Genomic DNA, 17,750 nt, shown 5'->3' with positions numbered 1-17,750 from the left:
GGGACTGTAGCATCAGTGTAGTTAATATTCATCATCAGTCCAGCCTTGTGACTGTTGTTTTTGAGTGAAATAGTCTTAAATGTTTTGCTAAACCACAAACAGGCTCTGCTATATTTCAAAATCACAACAACTAGCAACTATTGAGCAAAGTGGGAACTGCAGCAAGTGTTGCATTGGACCAAAATAAGTTCTGGGCCTGCAGATCACATTCCACATACGGAGCACATTAGGACATCAGCCTGGTACACTGCTCAGCTTTAAACCAGATTCTCGTCCTCGGGACTTGATACAAAGCCAGAGCAAGTCTCTGATGGCAGCCGCTCTCTTTTCCAGCATCATCGCTTAATTCAAATGTGGCAAAGAACACAGCTGAGATTAGTGATGTTTGATTAGGTGTCCAAACCAACAGAGCCAGGAGTTGCCTCAGTCATAGTGAAATATCTGACTCCACTACCAAAGCCTTTCATCTGCAGACACACTATTAGATAATATTGGAAGAGTACACCACTTGTCTTACTCACTAGTTCCACAGCATTTTGCAGAAATCTGTATTAAAGCCAGGCTCCTGCAGAGCATCGTACAAAGCATGTTAGAGTTTTCTCTTATCAAATCATATTATTTGAGGTCTGGTGACTGCGGAGGTAAAACCCTGCAGGCCATGACTCGCTTTTCTTCGGACTTCAGATAGTTGTGATTCATGTTTAGCCTCATTGTCCTGCTGCAAATGTTCCTCATCTTCTCACAGCTTTGAGCCAGAGGGAGTGTCACAGGGTGGTCTCTTCAGATAAGCTGAACCTTACTTTCAATAAAAAAAAACGACTTGTTCCCTCCAGTGCTACTCTGCTTCTCTGAAATTTAATTTGTAATTCAGCCACAACTTGGTTCTTTTAAATGTCAAAATGAATCCTTCATGAAGTTCATAACAAACCTTTATTGTTACCCTCTGCAATCTAAAAATACATCCATTTTAAGTATATACATGTTGATTTCATCTCACTGGTCAGTGTGTTACATTAACATCTTAACAATATGTCAAAAACACTGCAACATCAAACACAACACAACACCAGGCCTGTTGTTGGGACTATTTGGAGATGATGTTGATCATCAGGATTGTCTCACCGTGTGGATTTTTGGCTTTACAGATGTACTTTCCAAAGTCAATGGTCTCCATGTCCTCTACAGTCATGACACTCTGGGAGACCCGTGTGGTGTGGCCCATACCTCTGTTAACCAGCCGCCACGAAGTGGAGATGTGAACGGGACGACGGTCCTACACAATAAAACAAACATGGCTGCTTTACAGTGGTTCTTATAATGTCGTATTTTATCTTACATTGCTTCTCTAAAAACATTTTCAAACAGTAAATAGGCATAAAGAATAAAAAGATTTAAAAGCTTAAAAAATATTATTATTATAATTTACCCATTTACACATTCACATTTAAAATGAATCCTTTCTTTCCTTGTGATAAAAGAGAATTGTTAATTGGCACATTAATTTTTTTTTTTTTTTTGGACATTTACTTTACCTAATACCCTGCTTTTTGAATTATTTTATTGATTATTGAAAATATGTAGCAGTACCTGTAATGTATACACTTATAATGATGTCATACCTCTCACTCCATGTGAGATATGTGTATTATTCAATATAGTTTCAGTCCTTGATGTGTGTGTGTCAGATTTCTGCTCTTTTTCTCTGTCAGTGTAACAGCAGTTGAGCTGAGCCGACATGCATCATCTCTCAAATCACTGGTTGACAGTTGATGGTGTTGGTATCTTGACATTTGAGTCTGTTCTTCCTCTTACCTGACCGGGATAAGACCAAGTGAAGCTCACGTCCACCTCTGGCTCCCCCAGCACGGTGCAGGTTACATTGAGGTTGTCTCCTCCTCTCACAGACTCTGGAGACGCTTCAAGGCCCACAAATGGTGGACCACTGGGAACTGTCGACACAAGAAAGGGAAACAAAATCATTTTCTCATTATGTCTCTTTTACATAGACAAGTCTATCTACCCACACTCACTCTGTCAGGAGTCACTATGTTGATATCAGCTGCTGAAGGAAAGAAGCTTGTGTACAAATTGATGTAATTTACAGATGACTGATTTGTGGTGTTGAAACAGTCACAGCAAACCTCCGCCCTCTCTCCCTCTCTCCATCTGCCAGTCAAATATGCCACAGCAGTTTAATTTCACCTAAACCACACACAATTTCCATTTCATAAATTCCTCCTCCCACTTGTTAAATCCAGACTGTAATGTTTCCATTTCAGCTGGCAAGTGTCCACATAAACCTCAGCTCAGCAGCGAGGAGTGAAGAGGCTTTTGACAACTCTGAAATACAACCTTTTCCTGGAAGCCTTAGTAAAAATGCATCTCACGGTGGTTCCTGGCACTTTTAGCTGTTAAGGTGACAAGCTTTATGGTTGTGTTTGACAGTTAAAGGCAGAAGGAAACTGATGGAGCAGCATTACAGTATGTTCCTGTATTTATGAGCATGCTGAAGTGTTGTGTGACTGCTGCCTCTTTACCCTCCACATAGAGTAGCTGGTACTTTACAGAGATCTGAGGGGTGCCCTTGGTCACAGCCTTGCAGTAGAAGACTCCCTGGTGTTCTGAACTGGGGCTCTGCAAGACAAACCCCTTGGTGGGGTCATAGGTCACCAGTGTGTCGTTGGCTGTGATCTCCTCTGGAGGGACTTCTCTGTGCAGGGTCACTATGGCCTGTGGGTCGGTCACACGACAGGGCACCACAGCGGGACTGTCTGGGCGCAAGTACACAATCTCAAAGTGGATGGCAGAGGGGACGAAGAGGTTGTCTTTGTCTGGTCAGAAAAAAAAAAGATTTCAAAACAGTTACTGGTTTTCAACGCACACAAGATGCAAGTGTACTTATCCCTTTGTCATACTGGAGCAAAAATACACCTAAATAAAAACAGGTCATCTAATCACCAGGTTGATCAGAGTTTTCTTTTTGGAAAGCAGCAGGAAGACCCCTGCTGGACACTGACACTGAACTGGAACTGAACTGGAATTCTGGACTGGACTGACTGGGAGCTTTGAAAGCTAATATACAGATATTTTTAAGACAGGAACAGTTGATAGTTTCTGCTTGCATTCATTATCTTCAAAACATGTCATACTGAAATGAAAAAATGAGAGATGAAAATCCTCTGGATCTTAGTGTCCCCAAAAAGTCCACACTAACTGAACTGATATGGGTCTTGAGATGCTTATTTTTCTTTAAAAAGTAATCATTGATGATTGACTGTGTGTGTGTGTGTTGTGGGATGTTAAAAAACTGCTCAAAAATCTGCCAGAATCAACAGCAGCTGTGTATTTTTACAAGACAAGACATGACATTAAGCCTCTGCTGCCTGATTCATTGTACAACATAGACTTCTTTTCAGTAAGACATATTAGAGGTTTTAAACACAAACAGATGCAGATGCTCTACTGCAGGGCTGTAAACACAACACTTGCAAAAACAACATTTTCATATTATCACCATATAAAGTTGATATAGCTGATGTATTAGCATACAACTGCCAATGTGCATATTCAGCAGTTGTACAGCCACATTATCATTCATTTAGAGTCGTGCTTTTGTCTGTCTAATAAATATAAGTCCAATATTCACCCTCCTTTTATTTCTGCTTCTGATCTCCACCAGCTCCTAAGAGAAATATCTGGCTCTTTAACCACTAAAGGTCCCGCTGTGTTCACCTGTTTCTAACTGCGTCTGTGTGCAGCTTGGTGTTGGGCAAGGTAGTTTATCACCATCATTTTTGGCCCAAAACAGCTGCCTGTTGTTGTGGGCCATACACTCTAAAACAATTAACTTTAAAATGCTAAAATTCTTCACAGAACTGAGGAGGACTGAAGAGTCAGGTGATCATTTTCCATGGGTTTGTCACTATTAGTGACAGCTTTCACAGTACACATAGTCATTTAACCCATTGGTTATATAAAAATATTTAGTGCAGATTTAAAGGTGCTATATGTAACTTTTTTCTAAAACTACATAACCATTGTTAGCATTAACAGCTGCTTACTTATCAAGAGCTTCAGTCATTGTTGTATTTACAAGAGTTTAGAATACGTCATCTGGGCAGTGCTACTTTTTCATCCTCAGGGCTAGCTGGTTAGCATGCTAGCTTCAGTCAAAGAAAGAAGTAATAGAAATACAGGGAAACCAAGAGCTAACATTGCCATTGCTTTCCACTGCTGGAGCTCTTGGTGAGTGAAGAAAGTTTGATGCTGAACTTGCAATGTTTCTTTTAGACTAGCTGTTAGCTGTTAATGCTAATGTTTAATAGCAATAGCAAAAATTACACATAGCACCTTAAAAACTATATCCCTCATTGATAAAATCAGAAAGTGTGATATGTACATGTTTTGTATTTAATCACCTATGAAATAGACGTAAGAGACATAGGTGCGTTCGTGGTCCTTATCACATTCTGTCCCATCACACACTATCACCCAGCAGCTGTACGACCCCGTGTCAGCAGCAGAAGGTGATGTCAGGATCAGCTGACCGTACTTGTCACTCTGCTTGATGCTGGAGACAGAAAACAAAATTTAAGACCTTCACATTCACATCAGCTTATAGAATGACAAACAGCTGAATTTTCTTTGCAGCACCTGAGGCGTGAGTCGTTGAAGGTGTCCAGGTAGGTCGGGTACGACCACCCAATGTTGTTGCCTTTGCAGCGCAGCTCTATGTTCTTCCCTGGAGTCAGAGTTGTGCTCTGGCCTAGGCGAAGGAAGCGGCCCTTATCTAAGACCTGGGTCAGCAGGGACTGGCCTTTCCCCCCTCCATCCTTAATTTTGGGGTGTCGCATCTTCACCCGCTTCCCCCCTGGTCTGATGCGGTTCTCTCCTACATCTTTTCTTCGCTTGACTTGTTGGCAGTCACCTGGATACACAGGGAGAAAGGGAGAAGGGAAGGGAACATTTTCAGAACATTTTCTGTTACTGTTCTGTATCAGCAGGTCTCATTCCTGACAGAAACAGCAGACAGGGTCAGACTGGCGGTGAACAGCGTACGGTACGCTCATCTGGAGAGTTTCTCTTTGTGTTTCTCCCAGCTGTGACAACAGTTGAACAGGAAACGTGAAATCCTTGTTACTGGCACAAAATGTCCAGAGTCCAGCCTTTCTTTCAGCAGGCTGCTCTCTGTTTCTCAGAGGGCACAGAAACCAAGAGAAGAAAATGATTATTCTGCAGCGTAGATTTTCAGGGTTTGTTGTTTTATTCCTCAGTGCAGCATTAGTGAGCACTCTGAGAGAAGGTCAACAGTAAAGGCCAGTTAATTAGAAACGCCTGCTGCATGCCTCAGATCCAGCTGGTTTGAGTTGGTTTGCAGAAACACTCACACAACTTCACGCAACCCTTGAGCAAACTTTTGCTATTTACATGTATTGTATGAAATTCAAATATGGTAAATTGTTTGCATTTCATCTGCCCAAGGACACAAAATGACTGACAAGTGTTTGTCTGTGCCATTTGCAAATGAGATTCATGTCTTTGTGAATGCACCTCCCATTCCATAGCCATCACACAGTATTTATACAAGCCGAGATTATCTAATCCTCCCACTGCCTCCAGGTACACACCAAGTTCTCATGATGAAATTAACAGTCATTTTGCTTCACTCATAAATCTAAAAGACAGATGTGGAGACTTACTTACCACCGTGGAGCTCCAACCAAAGCAGTGCCAAACAAAGCACAACCCAGATCTTCATGGTGTGCTGATGTGATGGTCAGAGGAGTGACTGAGAGATCAGGGAGGTTTGGTGACGGGCTCAGTGGGAAAGAAGGTCAGGGTCGGAGCTTCACTGGAACTCTGCAGGCTCCAGCTGCCCTGTTTAGATTTCCAGCTCCATCCTCCTCACAGACTGAGGGGAAAAGGGAAAATAACTTAACAGTCCTTCTGTTCACTCTCGCCCTCCTCAGACATGAAGAGTGGAAACATGTACTCTGGAGCCCTCTGCTGGATCTGACTCTCAATCATTCTGTGTTTTAAAGGGTAAATCTGCACTGAATCAGTGCTCAGAAAACCACAGCTGCACTGCCTCATGTTTTCACATGTGTTGCACACCTGGCTGTCAACTTTCTAGTTAATGATGTAACAGCAGGTGTTTTGCCTTTAGATGTACATTACAAGAATTTGTTGTGACATCAAGTGGGGTGTGGCCCATGAGTTGCAACATGTGTAAGTTTTACGGCACAGAGTGCTGCCATTTGTAATTCACCCTTTAACATAGCCTTTACATTAAAACTGTTGTATGACTGTACAACATGACTCTAGTCATAATATATCAGTATTATATTTACATTTTTAAATTCATAATAACATAACATATTATATATAGAGATATATGTATGTGTGTGTGTGTGTGTGTGTGTGTGTGTGTGTACATACATATACATATATATAATAAAGTTTCAGTTCAGGTTCAGTTCAATTGTGAGCAGAAATATAAAGTCATCATTTCTAATTGGCCACATGGTGGCACTAGCTAGAAAAATTGGAATAATTAGTTCTTTGGTTGTTTATATCTTTCCACCAGCTCTCACCAAAATCCATTCTGTTGTTTTATATTCTTCAAACTAAGAGAAATAAAAATATAAAAAACAAACAAACATAAATGCTGTCTTTTTGGAAAATATATTTATTGTTTTTGTCTGTGCAGTTGGTAACAGGTGACACTACATCATGACATCATAGGTATATCTCTGTTCTTGATGTTGTAACTTCACTGGAAGAATCTACACTGTTCATGTAGAGGTTCAGTCTGGTGGAGCAGCCCTGTCACTCCTGCTGAGACTAGCTTCTGAATTTGTTCCACAGTCATTTAAACCACTTTCACATGTCATGTCAATCCACCTGATCAATCAGTTACCAACCTGATCCTACAGCCGCAGAACTTAACTTCTGGAAAAGTTTAGGATTTGTCCACATCAGATGGTGTAAAACACTGTAAGACAGATCAGAGATCAGATTTCTACCAAGTTTCTACTGTAAACTAGAGCTCACTGAGCCTTAAAATTAATAGTACAACAGAAACACAGGTGGCCCCTAAAAGCCCAGAAGAAAGAATGTTAGCTCTGAATGTCTCTGCAGTTCAGAACAAAATGTCTCTTCAAACTGGTTATGAAGCAACACAGGCTCCACTCTTTGAAAAGAGACACTGAACACAAAGAGAAGAAACCTGGAAAACTGCCCATTTCATCTAAATTATGTGGCAAAGCACTTTTCTTACATAATACTTAAAATTTTCTTGTGCTTCTTGTTAGCTGACAAAGTACTCTAATTAAGACAAAGATAATTCATTAAGCTTTTATCAAACGCATGTCTGCAACTGTATCAAAATAGCATAAAATATCAGACCGATGAAAAGACAGAGTCATACTCTGACAGAGTGATAAAGAAATTACAAGTACTTCTTGAGGAGAGTTCTGTCTCAATAACAAATTTCATACTCAGATTGTAACAGATATAACACACCCAAGTAACAATGAAAAAGTAAACCTGTGCTGAATAAAACCACCACAACAGCTACAGCGATCTCAAGAACCACAGTAAAGATTGATATGATTTGTTACCAAATACCTACAGAAGGCTGAAATGCTCCATCAGCATTTGGCCTACTTTCAGGTCATGGACAGACACACTGAGTCGAGTCATGACATGTTAAGTGCCTACAGAACTATCTGACATATTGTACATCGGTCTTAATGTGGCAGTGTCTTTATGATTTTTTTATACAGATATCACAATTTCACATATATATATGCATATGGTTCTAAAATATATTTATATCTAGTTGATGGACAACACATCTTTAACCTAATATTGATCCTTATCTGTACACTCATGTAAGAGAACAACGAGTGCTTTTACCACAAACTAACAATACTTACAATACTAACACATAATTGATGTTCAAAATCTAATAATATTCTGGACCATTAAATGGATAGCACAGAGAGAAGACTAAAAATCCACCTGTACAGATCTGCTAAAAATGTAGAAACAGAAAGACAAAAAAGACAAAATATGTGTCATGCACTAAAAACAAGTCCATAATGAAACAGAAAAGCTTAGCAGCAGTCTTGCCACGACTGCCTCAGTGTAAAATGAACATCACTTTCCAGTGTTACCTGTCCATTCAATTCTGCCTCCATGCTGTCCATGAAGTACAGTGTGACCTACAGGATGTGGTCCCATCACAGTGATAGAGCGGCTTCCCGTCATGTGGCCGCTGATACAGAATACTGACGCTGCCTTCGCAGACTGAATGTGCTCGTGACTGAAGCACGCACAGTGAAGCAGTGTGTACAGGTGCATCAAGGCAGAGCTGCTGTGTGCTTTTATGCATCTGTTGCCTCACAGAGTCTGTGAATGAGCTGGTAAACTTTAACACTGGCTGGTCTTCTCTGGGAAGATGAAACGCTCCTGGTCTTTTCCTGCTGCACCCACGCCGGCCTGCTTCTCCCTGCTGGTCTTGCTCTCTTCCTGGGTGGTTTTGCTGCTTTTTGGAGGACCCTGGAGTTGGCGCTGGCGCTCCTCACTGTGCCACATGCCGTAGCCAAAGTAGATCAGGAAGCCTGAAAAGGGGAGATGGAAGAGATACGAGGGACCAAAAAACACAGGCTATTAAAAGTGAGTGTTAGATAAGAACTCTCATATCTGTTTGTTAAATAAGAAACTAGAGCCAGGAGATGGTTAGCCTAGCTTAGCATAAAGACTGGAAACAGGGAGCAAACAGCTTGTCTGGCTCTGGCCAAACAAAATGCGTCTGCCACCACCTCACTAGCCCACTAATTAACATGTTATGGCTGGTTTGTTTGGTCAGTACAAATACTGAAATGTAAAAATGACAGAAACCTCAGAGACAACAAAGCTACATGAAGTCTTTGCACCCAAACCTATGGAGCTTTTTGCCCGCTAAATAAGCAAATGTCCCAAAATGTTGCACTGTGGCTGCCATGGCTGTTTATAATTGTTTGGACCTGCAGTTGAAAGGCACTCACCCACAGCCATCCACACAGAGAAACGTATCCAGGTGTCTCCACTCAGCTGAACCATGAGGTAAATATTGACAAATATGCTCAGAATGGGCAAAAATGGCAGAAGGGGGACCTGTAATGACAACAAGCACACAAAAATGTTCACTTTGGATGTAGCAGATCAACCTCATTCCATGATGCAGGACTTGGTGTGAAAGCAGGGGACTTATTGAGCTTCTACACACCATGAAGGAGACCTTCTTGCTGGTCTGAGGCTGCCTGTAGACCATGAGGACGCAGCCACTGAAGATGAGGAGACACATAGACAGCGATGCAAGGATCCACACCTCCATACCAAGGATGGAGCTGATGTGATATGTGGTGAGATAGCTGACCACACACACTACCAGCACTGTGGGTTAAGAGTACATATTTTTACTAAAGTCTTTCAAAGGACAGAGCATAAAAGGCTGTTAACCTGGCCTGCCTACCTAGCACACCAATGGACATGTTGACCACACTGGAGGAATGCTCAGAGGGTGAAACAGGGGGGTGCAGGACAGTCTGCAGGGTGGAGCTGCCACCTTTCAGCATGTTGAGGTGGGACTCTGACTCTGTCAGGTCTGACTCGCCCTCCTCAGAGGACAGGTAATCCCTCTCACCGGTGCCTGGACGCCGCTCCAGAGACCCATCTGGCTGGTACCTGAGGGACAGAGGCAACAAAGGTTAAAGGTCAAAAGTTACTGATTTATTAAGGTGTTCTCAGTGTCTTAAAGTACTGCCAGTTTACATACAGTATAACCTCTGTATATATATTGTGAAATAGTCTAAGGTGTTTATTTTTACTTCACAAAACAAACGAGGCCTATGAATCTGGTTCAAACCAGGGGAGGAACACTGTGTCAGTGTTTGCTACGGCTGTAGTGATGAATCACTTTAGTGCGACCAACAGAGGTGTGCAGCAAGTTCAGAGTTTAGCAAGTGCAGAAACTTAAGTAAACACCCTCATTTACTCAAGCGGCCACTTCATGTTCATACAATGGGAGCTTTCACAGCTCTTACATCATCAGTGTCATGCTAGAACATGAAGTGTACGTTTCTCAAACAGGCTAATCAGACCTGTGGGCTCGTAGAAAAGCTGTTAGTGGAGTTCTTTCACAATACTGCACAAATATGTTTTTCTTCAAGTGATAATTTTAGTTATTTTCTATCAGTGTACCCACCTGAGAATCAGTACACACACAGCAACCAGCGAGTAGGCCAGCAGAGTCCCGATGGACATCATGTCAACCAGGGCTTTGAGGTCAAACAGGAAAGCCATGATGGCTACAGCAAGCAAAAGAAAAAAAACTTAACACAAACATATTGGTTTACTAGAGCAATCATTAAAAAAAAAAAAAAAACATTCATTTAAATACACATATCGCAGTGCAACAATAACATTCTTGCAATCATAAAAGGGAAAGCTGCTTTCATCAGATGCACCATCCAACAAATCCACATCAATGTGAACAGATGCAAATTAAATTTCATGCAGAAATGTTTTCACAATAAAAGACATGAAAGAGCTAAATGTTTCCCTGGGCTGACAGACAGCTGTAATCATCTCCATACCATGTGTCGTTTGATGTGAGATACACTGTGGTGTTACTTCTCTTGCATCTCAGCACCAGACTCCAGTATGGAGCTGATCTCAGCGGTACAGTTCAAACACAGAGCAGTGGTATGTCCGCTGCTCCTCACAACATTATATTAGAACAAAAATAACAAAGAAAGCTCCCCTGAACAGTGCTGTCAGGTGTTTAGTACATGGCCTGCAGTGGTGTGGTATGGTGAACCCTTCCCAGGGTTCACATCTGCCAGCCACTACACCAGGTCACTCTAGGTCATTTTAGCCCCAACGGTGAGTAGAGTGAGCAGGATGTTACAATGTGCTGTACACTGGATCCCACTGAACAGGAAAGCTTTAGAACTAGACATTCTTTACACTGTATGAGCACCACAACAGCCTCCAAAGACCAGATTGTTTAAAAAAAAAAAAAAAAATATATATATATATATATATATATATATGCTTTGAGGTAAATGCTAACACTACCATGGTACACTAAAATGCACACCTTGCTAACATGTTGATATTTAGCAGGTATGTGTACCATATGCACCATCTTAGTTTAGCATGATAGGTAACATTACAATTAGGTAATATTACAATTACAGGTATTTGGACAAATTCACATTCTGACTGGATGAAACATTAAAGGAATGATTACAGTTCATAATGAAGGGGGCGTGAATGTCATGAATGCAAAGTGGTGGATCAACAGACCGACTGACTTTGCACACTGCCAGCATGGTTACTCAGCTACAAAGAACTGGTAGTACTTTCCAGTAGCTAATTCTTTCTTTTTTTTATCATTGTAAAAAAAAAAAACAACTAAAATCCAGATGGACTTGTGGACTGAAGTGGTGAGCACAAAATTACAATAAGAAAAAAACATCCTTAATAATGAGTGTAATGGTTTTGTTACATGCTTTTAGAAACACCATCACCATGTTTAACATGCAGTCACCACCACCTGACGACGTGTGCAAAGATATAAATCAAAACCACAAACAAGGCCACGATACAACCCCAGGAGAGGCGAGTCCTTGTCTCGGGAGCTTACCCGCAGTGGTACCTGCCGCCATGGTGGCAGCCACAGGCGATTGGCGCTTACTCACTTTGGACATAAATTTGAACAGAATACCATCTCGTGCCATGGCAAAGAGAATGCGCGGCAGAGGGAACATGGAGCCCAACAGGCTAGGGAGAAGAGGGTTCATGGTTAAGTTGAGGGCATTCTGGGAAAGAAAACATGACACCTACACAACTGTGAAAGAACAACACGTGTATGGATGGAAAACCCATAAAATGGATCATTTGAAGCAGAAAGTTTAAGTTGGTTCAATTTCAGGATGACTGAAGTTCATGAAATTAAGAAAAACGGACAGATTCATCTGCATCCTTGACCGTGTCTTTCACAGCTGATTGGTGGAGAAAGATTAGCAGGAGTGATCTCACATGGACGCTCCCCGGCTCTCACCTGCTACTACACCGGAGCTCATAGTGGCAATAAGTGGGGTCTTCGTCTTAGGATTGATTCGGGCTAAGGCTTTGAAAAGCACCCCATCCTCTGCCATAGCATAGATTACACGAGGCATAGGGAAAATGGAGCCCAGCAGACTGCATGAGACAGCAGAGACATGCAAGGCCAACACGTTAGTCAAGAGCCCCAAACACAGACACACACACACACACACACACACACACACACACACACACACACACACACACACACACACACAATTACATCTACATTCACATCTTTAAAGCTTCAGAGCATGATTAAAATGTGTCTTTCTTTCCTGTTGGTAATGGTCCCATAGTATCAACATTTTGATCCTCCACTCACTTACATCAACTTAAATGGGTGGAATGCTTAATGAAGGTCACTGATGCTTTTCATGGTCGAGTTATCATGTTTGAAAGTATGGTTCCAGTAGGTTTTAAAGGCAATCATGAGCCCTTGAGTCATTACATTCCCCTGGAGTGTAAACATTCAGTTCAAACATAAAAACAAAAAAAAAAAGAGTGCAAAGCAGTTTCACAACTGGTAGAAATTGTGAAATCAGCTGGCTTTTTGCAGAACAGTTTGCAAAAATGCCAGAGGCGGCCTGTCAACAGCATAAACACCAACTGCAGCAAAGACCTATCCAAGATTTAATTGATTTGATGTAACTGAGTCAAGTCAAATTTGATAATATGGGTGTAGATCATGGGATGAGTCAAATTTGATAACATGAGTGTAGATCATGGGATGAGCTAGTGACTGATATCCACCAGGGTTTGATGATAAGAAAACTGAAGGGGAACTGGAACCCGCAGGAAAGAAAGACAGAATTATGTTACACCAATTTATCATTTTGAGACAAACTTGCCCACCTTGTTCATGATACCTTAATTATAAACAGTATATTGTAAAGACATGCAGGTACCTCAGAACAGAGAAAATTAAGCACTGCACCCACTAAGCAACAGGAATCAATCCAACAAGACATTGACAGAGATGTATGGTCAAAGTTTTGACCAGATCTCATTTACCATTATCATCCATTGACTCAAATGCAGTAAACCTAACACCTGAATGATTTCATCTTATTTTACAGAAACATATCTTGTTCAAACTGTTACCTGGTAGACAGGGCACAGAGTGAACCCACCGCAACCACATATTTGGCAGGGCCCCACCCCACATATTCGAAGGCCATGGGCAGGGGGCTCTTCTCATCGAGCAGGTAGTAAGGCATCATCAGGGTGAGTGCAGCTGACACTCCAAAGTACGCCAGGAAGCACACAGTCAGTGACACCACGATGCCGATGGGAATGGCTCTCTGGGGGTTCTTCACTTCCTCACCTGTCACACACAGACACACAAATAGATTTACATCATGATGTCAAATCAAACCAAATCACAATCTATCAGAGGCTCACCTGTTGTCGCAATGCAGTCAAATCCAACAAAAGCATAGAAGCAGGTGGCAGCTCCAGCTAAGGTCCCGCTGAAGCCGTAGGGCATAAATCCTCCGACTCCATAATCACTGCTCACGTTGGCTGTGACGGACAAGTTCCTGAAACATGTAAACTGTCATTTTAGAACAACACTTGGACTAAAAATGTAGGCGTTAAGCTGAAAATTTAAATTTAAAAGATAAATTCATTCATCATTCATTTCTTCAGATGAATAAATTACCTTGTGACTATGGTGACATTTATGAGGGATTCTTCAGTTATGTTCCAGTTGTACGTGTCTCCTTTCACAAAGCCAGAGATGATGACGAACAGGAGGACGAGCACGTTGATTGAAGTGAAGACTTTATTGACCCAGGCTGATTCCTTCACCCCAAATGACAGGAGGCCTGAAAAACCACAAAGGCAACAATAATGCTAACATACTAACTGCTAAAATAGGTGTACCGTTTACCATGGCCATTATCTTAGTTTAGCGTGTTAGCATGTTAACATTTGTTATATACAGTATATTTGTTCATAAACCTTTGACCTGATAATTACACAATATTAAAAGCCAAGGATGATTACCAAAGTAACTACAGTTTATCCTGAGGTGTACATGAATTCCTGCACCAAACGTCACAGCAAAAAAATAACATCACATGTCAAGTTACAGCTAAAGTTTGTTTGAGCCCTTTTTTTTAAAAAAAAAATCTGCATATCTGCAAGCAAACCTAATGGAACTGTGTAAAAAAAGGTGTACTAAATACATGTGAAAATGTTAACAGAATAAATGTCCCTAAAAATGATTTGATTTCAGACCATGTCAAACGAGAGACACAGTCACAAACCTTTAGTAGCCTTCTAGTTTTAATAAATACAGGAACAATTTGTTTATTGCACTGTGAGGAGTAGTTTTGCATTAGGTTGGCAGACCAATAGATACAACCCATGATAAAGTTTTCAGTTTTAGCCTCAGGGTCATAAAAGTGGAATGTAATCATTTTGAATCCCTGTACTGTCGTGAATCTGACCACAGGAAATGAACATAGCGCACTCTTAGTGATCAACAGCTACCGATGATACTAAACCCTCAGCTGCTACAGTGGAGCTTCTCAGTGGCCTGAGGATGTAAAGCCATTGTGGCTGCACTGAGCACTTCCCAGCTGTGACTGCGTGTGACTGTGGGAAAGAGGGTGCTACTGACAACAAACTGATCAGGGAATTTTTATAAAGGAAGGGGTGAATGTGGGTTCCTAGTGGACTCACAAAACCCTGGCCTGCAGGGTGCATACGCCCTGCCCTGTTTATCACTTAACCACAACGTCCTGCCATCTCTTTATTGGATTATGCCAGCTGTGGCTCATGAAAGTTGGCTGTTGAAAACAAAATGTAGCAATCCTAATTTCCATTCTTTCTCTGCTGCCTCAGATTGACCTAGATTTTATGAATCTTTGTTTGCTGCCTTACCAGAGAGCAGCAGTATCAGGCAGACAGCGAAGAAGTCAGGGTACTGAGCCAGACCGGGAGAGTTCATGCTGAAGTAGGTTTTACAGAATATCTCTATGTGTCCTCCTATCATTTCGTCAAATGTGCCACTCCAAGCTCTGGCAACTGAGGAGGTACCTGTAAGAAAATACAGACACCATGATGACACAGTATCTTCTTTTAATAACGTCTGAATTAGAGATTTTCAGTAACTCACCAATCACATAGGAGAGAATAAGATTCCAACCAGTGATGAAGGCCCAGATCTCTCCTACAGTCACATAACTGTAAAGGTAAGCAGAGCCTGTTTTGGGGACGCGGGCCCCAAACTCAGCGTAACACAGACCGGCCATGACGGAGGCCAGGGCAGGCAATCAGAAAGGAGATGACAATGCTAGGGCCGGAGTCTCCTTTGGCCACCTCACCGGCCAGCACGTAGACGCCGGCACCCAGGGTGCTGCCCACTCCCAAAGCAATGAGGTCTACAGTTCCCAGGCACCGGCACAGCTTAGAGTCCTCCAGGCTGCTCAGGTCAACCACTTTCCTGCGCACCAGGGAGCGGCCAAATGACAGAACCTGCTCCAGCATGTTGACACCTTCTGACAGACGGAGAGAGGGAAGGCTAACAGCATCTGTGCAGCTTAGGTGTGCCCTACTTTTCTGTGTAAATTGCAGTTTTATAAAATTTTGTTTTGGAGTGTTCTGTAAAGAAGAAATACTGTTTAATAGATTTTGAAACACTTGTCAAAGTCACGGTGGAAGACAGGGGAAAAAAAATCAGCTGGTACATGCCATCCAATCATCACTATCATTCTTTATCTTAGCATCAATATTTGCACTTTTTAAAAGTTCAACAGAAGGTGCAAGAATTGTGAAATCAAAGGTCTGTGAGCAGCGTTTCATTTAGCTCCACCTGCTTTGCATTTTGAGCAGCTTGTTGAAAAATGCTGAAAAGCCAGTTACATAACATGTGGAGATGAAACAAAGGTGGGGTTAGGACTGTTGAGAGGGATGTTAACCCTACAATCTATTACATGCATTTAGGAATGCTGCCAAGTGCTGTAGCGTGGTAAAGTTCATACAGTAAGTCTCCCATTAAAATCCATTGTTTGGGGTTACAGTGCAGACCTAAGTACTCAAAGGGCTGCATTCATGAGCAGACCATGAATGCACCAGTATGACACAATAAAGGCATTCCAGTAGCTCTCTTTGCTAATTATGTAAAAAGAGAACATAAGAGCAGAAACTGTTAAGTCCTCTTTGTTTTCATTGTCTTGTATCTAAAAATTGTCTCTAGGATTGGTGGGGATGCTGCCTAAAATATTTGCATGAATACAATATGATAAAAGAATGAAATATGCCTGCTCTCCAGTGAATAGCTTCTAGCTTGCTTTTGAAGTTAAGGTTCCTTCTTTGAACCTAAACTTTGATTACCTTGACCGTAAATTTACACTGACGACCGTCCAAATACACACTGATCTCCATTTAAGTGTGAATTCTTAGACCAAGAGAAATTAGTTTTGGATGTGACAGCTCATTAACATTACAATGTGGGTCGTATCACAGGGTCTCAAAGTCTTTAGTGGATGACAACTGGAAATCACAGAGATTCTGAAGTGAAAATCCAGTTTTGTAGAAATTACATTACAAATTGCAGTAATTTAGCTTCTCAGGTAAACTGTGAATATACATGATCATTACAGACTATTTCACATTGTACAGTGACAGCAACATGAGTCACATATCTTACACTGAACATGCTGAATTTCTCTGCAGACTGCAGGTCCACAAACAGCCAACGACTACTGCAAATTTCGACTGTTAAAATTTCTGCATTAGTTATTCTAATTGTATGCATAGCCACTGTTGCAAACGTGACATTTTTTCTATTTCATTAGAGACATGCACCTACCTGTTAGAGTGACACTGTGTGGATATGACTGGTCCAAGTTCAGACGATGAAACAGGAAGGCTGTCAAAAGTGCTTTTCTTTGAGCTTGCTTCTGCAGGGAGCTCCTCAGCAGATCAGTTGCATATGAAGCACAGGTGAAAGTCAAATTTCATCTACTGATTCCATGAACTGCAGCCTCAACACTCTGCTTCACCAGTCTGCTCCACACTAATTGACTATGCTGGCATGTAGAGTGTGCAGAGCAATACTTTTACTCCTCCCATCTCTGTCCCCAGTGTTTCTTCATAGGATCTGCCCTGGTTTTGCCCCTAGACTCCGACTCCAGTCCCGCCTCTGCCAGGGGAGTGACGTCCCCAGAGGAGGGAGGAAAGAGGGGAGGAGGGGACCCCAGGGAAAAAGGGTTGGGGGGCGTTTCACCTCCATGCTTGCGGTTTGGAGGAGTATTACTCTGGGGAGGCAACATTGCACCATAAGCTCTCAATCACAGCAGAGCAGAGAAGAGAAAAGGAGCGATCCTCACAGTAGAAACTGTGACTTCTAATGCACACTCAGGTCAAATAGATCCCAGCTGCCCAGATGCTTACTGACTGCTGATAAATGGTTAAGCAACTGGCGTTGTCAAACATTGAGGCAGACACTTGTGTTTACCCAGCACAGTCCACAGGAGTGCTGCTAAAAGCATGGGTGCTGATTGGTCAATGAAGGGTGGACGAGCTACAGTACTGGGGGGTTAAGTCCCCTTAATGGAAGACAGGTATTGCCCAATGTT

The 17,750-nt window shown here is 41.9% G+C and overlaps 2 protein-coding genes across 3 annotated transcripts; both read right to left on the bottom strand.

Moving 5' to 3' along the window:
- Window positions 1–911: 911 nt before the first annotated feature.
- On the bottom strand, window positions 912–5,931 carry pdgfrl (platelet-derived growth factor receptor-like). 2 transcript variants are annotated; one of them, XM_018675397.2, is made up of 6 exons: window positions 5,704–5,931; window positions 4,654–4,927; window positions 4,419–4,570; window positions 2,538–2,831; window positions 1,813–1,949; window positions 912–1,273 (listed from the first exon to the last, which is right to left on the bottom strand). In XM_018675397.2, exons 1-6 carry the CDS (start codon window positions 5,756–5,758, stop codon window positions 1,085–1,087), a joined length of 1,101 nt encoding a protein of 366 aa, XP_018530913.1. In that variant the 5' UTR covers window positions 5,759–5,931; the 3' UTR covers window positions 912–1,084. The 2 variants fall into 2 exon arrangements, with proteins under 2 accessions (XP_018530913.1, XP_050928129.1); XM_051072172.1 differs by having other exon boundaries at window positions 5,700–5,930.
- A 737-nt stretch (window positions 5,932–6,668) lies between these two features.
- Window positions 6,669–17,286, bottom strand: slc7a2 (solute carrier family 7 member 2). The gene is given in 13 exon segments (XM_018675394.2): window positions 6,669–8,627; window positions 9,054–9,162; window positions 9,275–9,441; window positions 9,521–9,732; window positions 10,253–10,355; window positions 11,699–11,835; window positions 13,264–13,486; window positions 13,564–13,700; window positions 13,823–13,988; window positions 15,052–15,207; window positions 15,287–15,437; window positions 15,439–15,668; window positions 16,982–17,286. Coding segments are annotated over 12 exon segments (1,971 nt in total). The 5' UTR covers window positions 15,658–15,668; window positions 16,982–17,286; the 3' UTR covers window positions 6,669–8,436.
- Between the last annotated feature and the right edge of the window lie 464 nt (window positions 17,287–17,750).

Source organism: Lates calcarifer, linkage group LG8 (genome assembly GCF_001640805.2).
Source record: "Lates calcarifer isolate ASB-BC8 linkage group LG8, TLL_Latcal_v3, whole genome shotgun sequence".
NCBI classification, from domain to species: Eukaryota; Metazoa; Chordata; class Actinopteri; family Centropomidae; genus Lates; species Lates calcarifer.
Note: the sequence above shows the minus strand (reverse complement) of the source record. Positions and strands in the feature narration are given on the sequence as shown.